This window comes from Procambarus clarkii, chromosome 33, assembly GCF_040958095.1.
Source record: "Procambarus clarkii isolate CNS0578487 chromosome 33, FALCON_Pclarkii_2.0, whole genome shotgun sequence".
NCBI lineage: Eukaryota > Metazoa > Arthropoda > Malacostraca > Decapoda > Cambaridae > Procambarus > Procambarus clarkii.
In genome coordinates this window covers 38,728,583-38,738,695 of record NC_091182.1, presented here as the reverse complement: position 1 = coordinate 38,738,695, position 10,113 = coordinate 38,728,583, and the positions used below count along the sequence as shown (strand labels likewise).

General features: G+C 44.5%; 2 protein-coding genes across 2 annotated transcripts; one reads left to right on the top strand and one right to left on the bottom strand.

Moving 5' to 3' along the window:
* Positions 1–1,347: 1,347 nt before the first annotated feature.
* LOC138370820 (mucin-22-like) lies at positions 1,348–5,511 on the bottom strand. Its single transcript, XM_069335425.1, has one exon. The coding sequence runs from the start codon at positions 5,509–5,511 to the stop codon at positions 1,348–1,350; it is 4,164 nt and encodes a 1,387-aa protein (XP_069191526.1).
* A 2-nt stretch (positions 5,512–5,513) lies between these two features.
* LOC138370819 (otolith matrix protein OMM-64-like) lies at positions 5,514–9,730 on the top strand. Its single transcript, XM_069335424.1, has 2 exons — positions 5,514–5,558; positions 9,047–9,730. The coding sequence occupies exons 1-2, from the start codon at positions 5,514–5,516 to the stop codon at positions 9,728–9,730; spliced, it is 729 nt and encodes a 242-aa protein (XP_069191525.1).
* Positions 9,731–10,113: the final 383 nt, after the last annotated feature.

Here is a 10,113-nt window from a genome sequence, read left to right as displayed (position 1 = left end):
AACAAGGAAGATCTCAACAAGGAAGATCTCAACAAGGAAGATCTCAACAAGGAAGATCTCAACAAGGAAGATCTCAACAAGGAAGATCTCAACAAGGAAGATCTCAACAAGGAAGATCTCAACAAGGAAGATCTCAACAAGGAAGATCTCAACAAGGAAGATCTCAACAAGGAAGATCTCAACAAGGAAGATCTCAACAAGGAAGATCTCAACAAGGAAGATCTCAACAAGGAAGATCTCAACAAGGAAGATCTCAACAAGGAAGATCTCAACAAGGAAGATCTCAACAAGGAAGATCTCAACAAGGAAGATCTCAACAAGGAAGATCTCAACAAGGAAGATCTCAACAAGGAAGATCTCAACAAGGAAGATCTCAACAAGGAAGATCTCAACAAGGAAGATCTCAACAAGGAAGATCTCAACAAGGAAGATCTCAACAAGGAAGATCTCAACAAGGAAGATCTCAACAAGGAAGATCTCAACAAGGAAGATCTCAACAAGGAAGATCTCAACAAGGAAGATCTCAACAAGGAAGATCTCAACAAGGAAGATCTCAACAAGGAAGATAGGCAAATATTTCTTGATTGGGGGGGGGGGATTCACATGTATGTTAGCCAGTGGCTGAGCGGACAGGAAACTGGACGCGTGATCCTTTGATCCCGGGTTCGATCCCGTGCACAGGCGGGAAACAATGGGCAGAATTTCTTTCACCCTGATGCCTCTGTTACCTAGCAGTAAATAGGTACCTGGGAGTTAGTCAGCTGTCACGGGCTGCTTTCTGGGGGTTAAGGCCTGGTCGAGGACCGGGCCGCGGGGACACTAAAGCCCCGAAATCATCTCAAGATAACCTCAAGATAAGGGGGAGAAGGAGAGGGGGTGGGTAGGGGTTTCAACTCCAAAGATACAAGAAATAGAATTAAAATCTGTTTCCGGGACCAAAGGATGGTGACAGGATGGATAGAAGGAAGGGTTGGACGCGCGGGATGGATAGAAGGAAGGGTTGGACGCGCGGGATGGATAGAAGGAAGGGTTGGACGCGCGGGATGGATAGAAGGAAGGGTTGGACGCGCGGGATGGATAGAAGGAAGGGTTGGACGCGCGGGATGGATAGAAGGAAGGGTTGGACGCGCGGGATGGATAGAAGGAAGGGTTGGACGCGCGGGATGGATAGAAGGAAGGGTTGGACGCACAGGATGGATAGAAGGAAGGGTTGGACGCACAGGATGGATAGAAGGAAGGGTTGGACGCGCGGGAAAGGGATCAACCCCATTCCGTGGCTCTGAGTGGGTGGACGCGATATTTGCCGAGATACAAGTCAGTTATTAGATGAATATAAAGTACCTGCCTTTAATAGGGAACAAGGCTCAGAGTGACAGGGTACACCACGAGAGTGGCGTTGGTTGTGGACGTGTCTGCGTTGGTTGTGGCTGTGTCTCCGTTAGTTGCGTTGGTTGTGGACGTGTCTGCGTTGGTTGTGGCTGTGTCTGCGTTAGTTGCGTTGGTTGTGGACGTGTCTGCGTTGGTTGTGGACGTGTCTGCGTTAGTTGCATTGGTTGTGGACGTGTCTGCGTTAGTTGCGTTGGTTGTGGACGTGTCTGCGTTGGTTGTGGCTGTGTCTGCGTTAGTTGTGGCTGTGTCTGCGTTAGTTGTGGCTGTGTCTGCGTTAGTTGCGTTGGTTGTGGACGTGTCTGCGTTAGTTGCGTTGGTTGTGGACGTGTCTGCGTTAGTTGTGGCTGTGTCTCCGTTAGTTGCGTTGGTTGTGGACGTGTCTGCGTTAGTTGCGTTGGTTGTGGACGTGTCTGCGTTAGTTGTGGCTGTGTCTGCGTTAGTTGCGTTGGTTGTGGACGTGTCTGCGTTAGTTGTGGCTGTGTCTGCGTTAGTTGCGTTGGTTGTGGACGTGTCTGCGATAGTTGTGGCTGTGTCTGCGTTAGTTGCGTTGGTTGTGGACGTGTCTGCGTTGGTTGTGGCTGTGTCTGCGTTAGTTGCGTTGGTTGTGGACGTGTCTGCGTTGGTTGTGGCTGTGTCTGCGTTAGTTGTGGCTGTGTCTGCGTTAGTTGTGGCTGTGTCTGCGTTAGTTGCGTTGGTTGTGGACGTGTCTGCGTTAGTTGCGTTGGTTGTGGACGTGTCTGCGTTAGTTGCGTTGGTTGTGGACGTGTCTGCGTTAGTAGCGTTGGTTGTGGACGTGTCTGCGTTAGTTGCGTTGGTTGTGGACGTGTCTGCGTTAGTTGCGTTGGTTGTGGCTGTGTCTGCGTTAGTTGCGTTGGTTGTGGCTGTGTCTGCGTTAGTTGCGTTGGTTGTGGACGTGTCTGCGTTAGTTGCGTTGGTTGTGGACGTGTCTGCGTTAGTTGCGTTGGTTGTGGACGTGTCTGCGTTAGTAGCGTTGGTTGTGGACGTGTCTGCGTTAGTTGCGTTGGTTGTGGACGTGTCTGCGTTAGTTGCGTTGGTTGTGGACGTGTCTGCGTTAGTAGCGTTGGTTGTGGACGTGTCTGCGTTAGTTGCGTTGGTTGTGGACGTGTCTGCGTTAATGGCGTTGGTTGTGGACGTGTCTGCGTTAGTTGCGTTGGTTGTGGACGTCTCTGCGTTAGTTGCGTTGGTTGTGGACGTCTCTGCGTTAGTTGCGTTGGTTGTGGCTGTGTCTGCGTTAGTTGAGTTGGTTGTGGACGTGTCTGCGTTAGTTGCGTTGGTTGTGGACGTGTCTGCGTTAGTTGCGTTGGTTGTGGACGTGTCTGCGTTAGTTGCGTTGGTTGTGGACGTGTCTGCGTTAGTTGCGTTGGTTGTGGCTGTGTCTGCGTTAGTTGAGTTGGTTGTAGACGTGTCTGCGTTAGTTGCGTTGGTTGTGGCTGTGTCTGCGTTAGTTGAGTTGGTTGTGGACGTGTCTGCGTTAGTTGCGTTGGTTGTGGACGTGTCTGCGTTAGTTGCGTTGGTTGTGGACGTGTCTGCGTTAGTTGCGTTGGTTGTGGACGTGTCTGCGTTAGTTGCGTAGGTTGTGGACGTGTCTGCGTTAGTTGCGTTGGTTGTGGACGTGTGTGCGTTAGTAGCGTTGGTTGTGGACGTGTCTGCGTTAGTGGCGTTGGTTGTGGACGTGTCTGCGTTAGTGACGGAGGTTGTGGGCGTGTCTGCGTTACTGACGTAGGTTGTGGACGTGTCTGCGTTAGTGACGTTAGTTGTGGACGTGTCTGCGTTAGTTGCGTTGGTTGTGGACATGTCTGCGTTAGTTGCGTAGGTTGTGGACGTGTGTGCGTTAGTAGCGTTGGTTGTGGACGTGTCTGCGTTCGTTGCGTTGGTTGTGGACGTGTCTGCGTTAGTGGCGTTGGTTGTGGACGTGTCTGCGTTAGTGACGGAGGTTGTGGGCGTGTCTGCGTTACTGACGTAGGTTGTGGACGTGTCTGCGTTAGTGACGTTAGTTGTGGACGTGTCTGCGTTAGTTGCGTTGGTTGTGGACGTGTCTGCGTTAGTTGCGTTGGTTGTGGACGTGTCTGCGTTAGTTGCGTTGGTTGTGGCTGTGTCTGCGTTAGTTGCGTTGGTTGTGGACGTGTCTGCGTTAGTTGCGTTAATTGTGGACGTGTCTGCGTTAGTAGCGTTGGTTGTGGACGTGTCTGCGTTAGTTGCGTTGGTTGTGGACGTGTCTGCGTTAGTTGCGTTGGTTGTGGACGTGTCTGCGTTAGTTGCGTTGGTTGTGGCTGTGTCTGCGTTAGTTGAGTTGGTTGTGGACGTGTCTGCGTTAGTTGCGTTGGTTGTAGCTGTGTCTGCGTTAGTTGAGTTGGTTGTGGACGTGTCTGCGTTAGTTGTGTTGGTTGTGGACGTGTCTGCGTTAGTTGCGTTGGTTGTGTCTGCGTTAGTTGACTTGGTTGTGGACGTGTCTGCGTTAGTTGCGTTGGTTGTGGTTGTGTCTGCGTTAGTTGAGTTGGTTGTGGACGTGTCTGCGTTAGTTGCGTTGGTTGTGGCTGTGTCTGCGTTAGTTGAGTTGGTTGTGGACGTGTCTGCGTTAGTTGCGTTGGTTGTGGACGTGTCTGCGTTAGTTGCGTTGGTTGTGGACGTGTCTGCGTTAGTTGCGTAGGTTGTGGACGTGTCTGCGTTAGTTGCGTAGGTTGTGGACGTGTGTGCGTTAGTAGCGTTGGTTGTGGACGTGTCTGCGTTAGTGGCGTTGGTTGTGGACGTGTCTGCGTTAGTGACGGAGGTTGTAAGCGTGTCTGCGTTACTGACGTAGGTTGTGGACGTGTCTGCGTTAGTGACGTTAGTTGTGGACGTGTCTGCGTTAGTTGCGTTGGTTGTGGACATGTCTGCGTTAGTTGCGTAGGTTGTGGACGTGTGTGCGTTAGTAGCGTTGGTTGTGGACGTGTCTGCGTTAGTTGCGTTGGTTGTGGACGTGTCTGCGTTAGTGGCGTTGGTTGTGGACATGTCTGCGTTAGTGACGGAGGTTGTGGGCGTGTCTGCGTTACTGACGTAGGTTGTGGACGTGTCGCCGTTAGTGACGTTAGTTGTGGACGTGTCTGCGTTAGTGACGTTGGTTGTGGGTGTGTCTGCGTTAGTGCCGTTGGTTGTGGACGTGTCTGCGTTAGTGACGTTGAATGTGGACGTGTCTGCGTTAGTGACGTAGGTTGTGGACGTGTCTCCGTTAGTGGCGTAGGTTGTGGACGTGTCTGCGTTAGTGACGTAGGTTGTGGACGTGTTTGCGTTAGTGGCGTAGATTGTGGACGTGTCTGCGTTAGTGACGTAGGTTATGGACGTGTCTGCGTTAGTGACGTAGGTTGTGGACGTGTTTGCGTTCGTGGCGTAGGTTGTGGACGTGTCTTCGTTAGTGACGTTGGTTGTGGACGTGTCTGCGTTAGTGACGTAGGTTGTGGACGTGTCTGCGTTAGTGGCGTAGGTTGTGGACGTGTCTCCGTTAGTGGCGTAGGTTGTGGACGTGTCTCCGTTAGTGGCGTAGGTTGTGGACGTGTCTGCGTTAGTAGCGTCGGTTGTGGACGTGTCTGCGTTAGTAACGTCGGTTGTGGACGTGTCTGCGTTAGTAACGTTGGTTGTGGACGTGTTTGCGTTAGTGGCGTAGGTTGTGGACGTGTCTCCGTTAGTGGCGTAGGTTGTGGACGTGTCTCCGTTAGTGGCGTAGGTTGTGGACGTGTCTGCGTTAGTAGCGTCGGTTGTGGACGTGTCTGCGTTAGTAACGTCGGTTGTGGACGTGTCTGCGTTAGTAACGTTGGTTGTGGACGTGTCTGCGTTAGTAACGTCGGTTGTGGACGTGTCTGCGTTAGTAACGTTGGTTGTGGACGTGTCTGCGTTAGTAACGTTGGTTGTGGACGTGTCTGCGTTAGTAACCTTGGTTGTGGACGTGTCTGCGTTAGTAGCGTTGGTTGTGGACGTGTCTGCGTTACTGACGTTGGTTGTGGACGTGTCTGCGTTAGTAGCGTTGGTTGTGGACGTGTCTGCGTTAGTAGCGTCGATTGTGGACGTGTCTGCGTTAGTGGCTTTGGTGTAAATAACGGATGAAGAAGGATAACGAACAAAGATGACCATTAATGGCTGCAAATTTAACATATAAATTCTTTCCTGTAGGGGTAAAAGTAAGAAACTTTTCTTAGTAAAAACAACGCACAGGAAAAATGGCAACGAAAGTTATCATTTGAATGTAGAAAACTTGGCGCATAATAAGTGGTTGGACCATAGGCATAAACATAAGAACGCACTAAAGGTGTACTACAAATAATTTAAGTAATGAACAATAAAATGACTTAAATGCACTTATTTGCACAGAAACAGTAGCATATTTGCACTCACAGAAACATGGATGAATGTTGAAAATGAAGAACTATTAGAGGAATAAAAATAAAGGGAAAGAAAATACTTCACGCTGATAGACAGCTTAGAAGAGGAAGGAAGCAGCAATATATATATAAATATATATATATATATATATATATATATATATATATATATATATATATATATATATATATATATATACATATATATATATATATATATATATATATATATATATATATATATATGTATATATATATATATATATATATATATATATATATATATATATATATATATATATATATATATATATATGTATATCACGAAAATAAACACGTGATTAAGAATGTGACAATGTCAGAACCACGGAGGAAAAATGAAACAGGAAATTTCCTTAAGTACTTTCGTATATTAAATACATCTTCAGAAGGTCCTTCTGAAGATGTATTTAATATACGAAAGTACTTAAGGAAATTTCCTGTTTCATTTTTCCTCCGTGGTCTGACATTGTCATATATATATATATATATATATATATATATATATATATATATATATATATATATATATATATATATATATATATATATATATATATATATATATATATATATGTCGTACCTAGTAGCCAGAACGCACTTCTATGCCTACTATGCAAGGCCAGATTTGCCTAATAAGCCAAGTTTTCATGAATTAATTGTTTTTCGTCTACCTAACCTACCTAACCTAACCTAACTTTTTCGGCTACCTAACCTAACCTAATCTATAAAGATAGGTTAGGTTAGGTTAGGTTAGGTAGGGTTGGTTAGGTTCGGTCATATATCTACGTTAATTTTAACTCCAATAAAAAAAAATTGACCTCATACGTAATGAAATGGGTAGTTTTATCATTTCATAAGAAAAAAATTAGAGAAAATATATTAATTCAGGAAAACTTGGCTTATTAGGCAAATCGGGCCTTGCATAGTAGGCTGAAAAGTGCGTTCTGGCTACTAGGTACGACATATATATATATATATATATATATATATATATATATATATATATATATATATATATATATATATATATATATATATATATATATATATATATGTCGTACCTAATAGCCAGAACGCACTTCTCAGCCTACTATGCAAGGTCCAATTTGCCTAATAAGCCAAGTTTTCATGAATTAATTGTTTTTCGACTACCTAACCTACCTTTTTAGGCTACCTAACCTAACCTAACCTATAAAGATAGGTTAGGTTAGGTTAGGTAGGGTTGGTTAGGTTCGGTCATATATCTACGTTAATTTTAACTCCAATAAAACAAAATTGACCTCATACATAATGAAATGGGTAGCTTTATCATTTCATAAGAAAAAATTAAAGAAAATATATTAATTCAGGAAAACTTGGCTTATTAGGCAAATCGGGCCTTGCATAGTAGGCTGAGAAGTGCGTTCTGGCTACTAGGTACGACATATATATATATATATATATATATATATATATATATATATATATATATATATATATATATATTATTAAATATGACCGAAAAAGTAAGATTAATAATTCTAACACGAATTTTCTCAATCTTTCGTACATTACGCTTCACTGTTGGAGGTAAATCAAAAATCACTTCTCCAAAATTCATTTTTATTTCTAGTCTAGAAATAAAAATAATAGACTAGAAATAAAAATGAATTTTGGAGAAGTGATTTTTGATTTACCTCCAACAGTGAAGCGTAATGTACGAAAGATTGAGAAAATTCGTGTTAGAATTATTAATCTTACTTTTTCGGTCATATTTAATAATATATGTCTACAGGAAAGACTGCTACCAAAATATACTAATATATATATATATATATATATATATATATATATATATATATATATATATATATATATATATATATATATATATATATATATATATATATATATATAAAGAAAACAGAATAATAATTCTCTCCCAGATATTGAACTAAGCCACACACAGAGAGATCCTAACAAAGGCAAGCCTCTTTACCTCCACCTGAAAGAACGTGAAATTAAAATATTGGATTGTATTCGACCTGAACACATTTAAAGACCAGGATAGTTGTCTGACATTCGTACTGACAGTGTACTTAGGAATGAGAGAGCTCTCTGACAGTGTAGTGAGGCGTGACAGACCTTCTGACAGTGTAGTGAGGCGTGACAGACCTTCTGACAGTGTAGTGAGGCGTGACAGACAATCTGACAGTGTAGTGAGGCGTGACAGACATTCTGACAGTGTAGTGAGGCGTGACAGACCTTCTGACAGTGTAGTGAGGCGTGACAGTCCTTCTGACAGTGTAGTGAGGCGTGACAGTCCTTCTGACAGTGTAGTGAGGCGTGACAGACCTCTTGACAGTGTAGTGAGGCGTGACAGACCCTCTGACAGTGTAGTGAGGCGTGACAGACCCTCTGACAGTGTAGTGAGGTGTGACAGACCTTCTGACAGTGTAGTGAGGCGTGACAGACCCTCTGACAGTGTAGTGAGGCGTGACAGACCCTCTGACAGTGTAGTGAGGCGTGACAGACCCTCTGACAGTGTAGTGAGGCGTGACAGACCCTCTGACAGTGTAGTGAGGTGTGACAGACCTTCTGATAGTGTAGTGAGGCGTGACAGACCTTCTGACAGTGTAGTGAGGCGGCGTGACAGTCCTTCTGACAGTGTAGTGAGGCGGCGTGACAGTCCTTCTGACAGTGTAGTGAGGCGTGACAGACCTTCTGACAGTGTAGTGAGGCGTGAGAGACCTTCTGACAGTGTAGTGAGGCGTGAGAGAACACTCTGGTAATGAAGTGAGGCGTGACAGAACCTACAAATAAGAATAGGACAGTTTACAGCATCGCGTGATTAACAGGTAGCTTGGGTTGACAGACTCCTTTACTAATCACACTTTACTACTGATTTACTTATACTTAAATTAACATAAATTTATTGTGAATATTTTATCCATTTCAACATGAATGACTATATTGGCTCATTGTTTTCTTTATATAGGAGTTAAAATTATATCAAATATGACTAGAGATATACAATGTCTTATGGAGTATGAGGCTTAAGGGAAGGATAAGAGGAGACTCACGAGCTGGAAAGTGATGGGATGGGAAGAGGATGTGGGGATGGGAAAGGGGTAAAAGGAACTGAACCCATAACGAAGGATGGAATACTAACCATCAACAAGATATTGGTTAAGATGTCGTCCCCTTTCCCAAGAAGATAAGAAGAAGATAGGGAAGAAGATAGCAACACGGAAGATCTCAACAAGGAAGATCTCAACAAGGAAGATCTCAACAAGGAAGATCTCAACAAGGAAGATCTCAACAAGGAAGATCTCAACAAGGAAGATCTCAACAAGGAAGATCTCAACAAGGAAGATCTCAACAAGGAAGATCTCAACAAGGAAGATCTCAACAAGGAAGATCTCAACAAGGAAGATCTCAACAAGGAAGATCTCAACAAGGAAGATCTCAACAAGGAAGATCTCAACAAGGAAGATCTCAACAAGGAAGATCTCAACAAGGAAGATCTCAACAAGGAAGATCTCAACAAGGAAGATCTCAACAAGGAAGATCTCAACAAGGAAGATCTCAACAAGGAAGATCTCAACAAGGAAGATCTCAACAAGGAAGATCTCAACAAGGAAGATCTCAACAAGGAAGATCTCAACAAGGAAGATCTCAACAAGGAAGATCTCAACAAGGAAGATCTCAACAAGGAAGATCTCAACAAGGAAGATCTCAACAAGGAAGATCTCAACAAGGAAGATCTCAACAAGGAAGATCTCAACAAGGAAGATCTCAACAAGGAAGATCTCAACAAGGAAGATCTCAACAAGGAAGATCTCAACAAGGAAGATCTCAACAAGGAAGATCTCAACAAGGAAGATCTCAACAAGGAAGATAGGCAAATATTTCTTGATTGGGGGGGGGGGGATTCACATGTATGTTAGCCAGTGGCTGAGCGGACAGGAAACTGGACGCGTGATCCTTTGATCCCGGGTTCGATCCCGGGCACAGGCGGGAAACAATGGGCAGAATTTCTTTCACCCTGATGCCTCTGTTACCTAGCAGTAAATAGGTACCTGGGAGTTAGTCAGCTGTCACGGGCTGCTTTCTGGGGGTTAAGGCCTGGTCGAGGACCGGGCCGCGGGGACACTAAAGCCCCGAAATCATCTCAAGATAACCTCAAGATAAGGGGGAGAAGGAGAGGGGGTGGGTAGGGGTTTCAACTCCAAAGATACAAGAAATAGAATTAAAATCTGTTTCCGGGACCAAAGGATGGTGACAGGATGGATAGAAGGAAGGGTTGGACGCGCGGGATGGATAGAAGGAA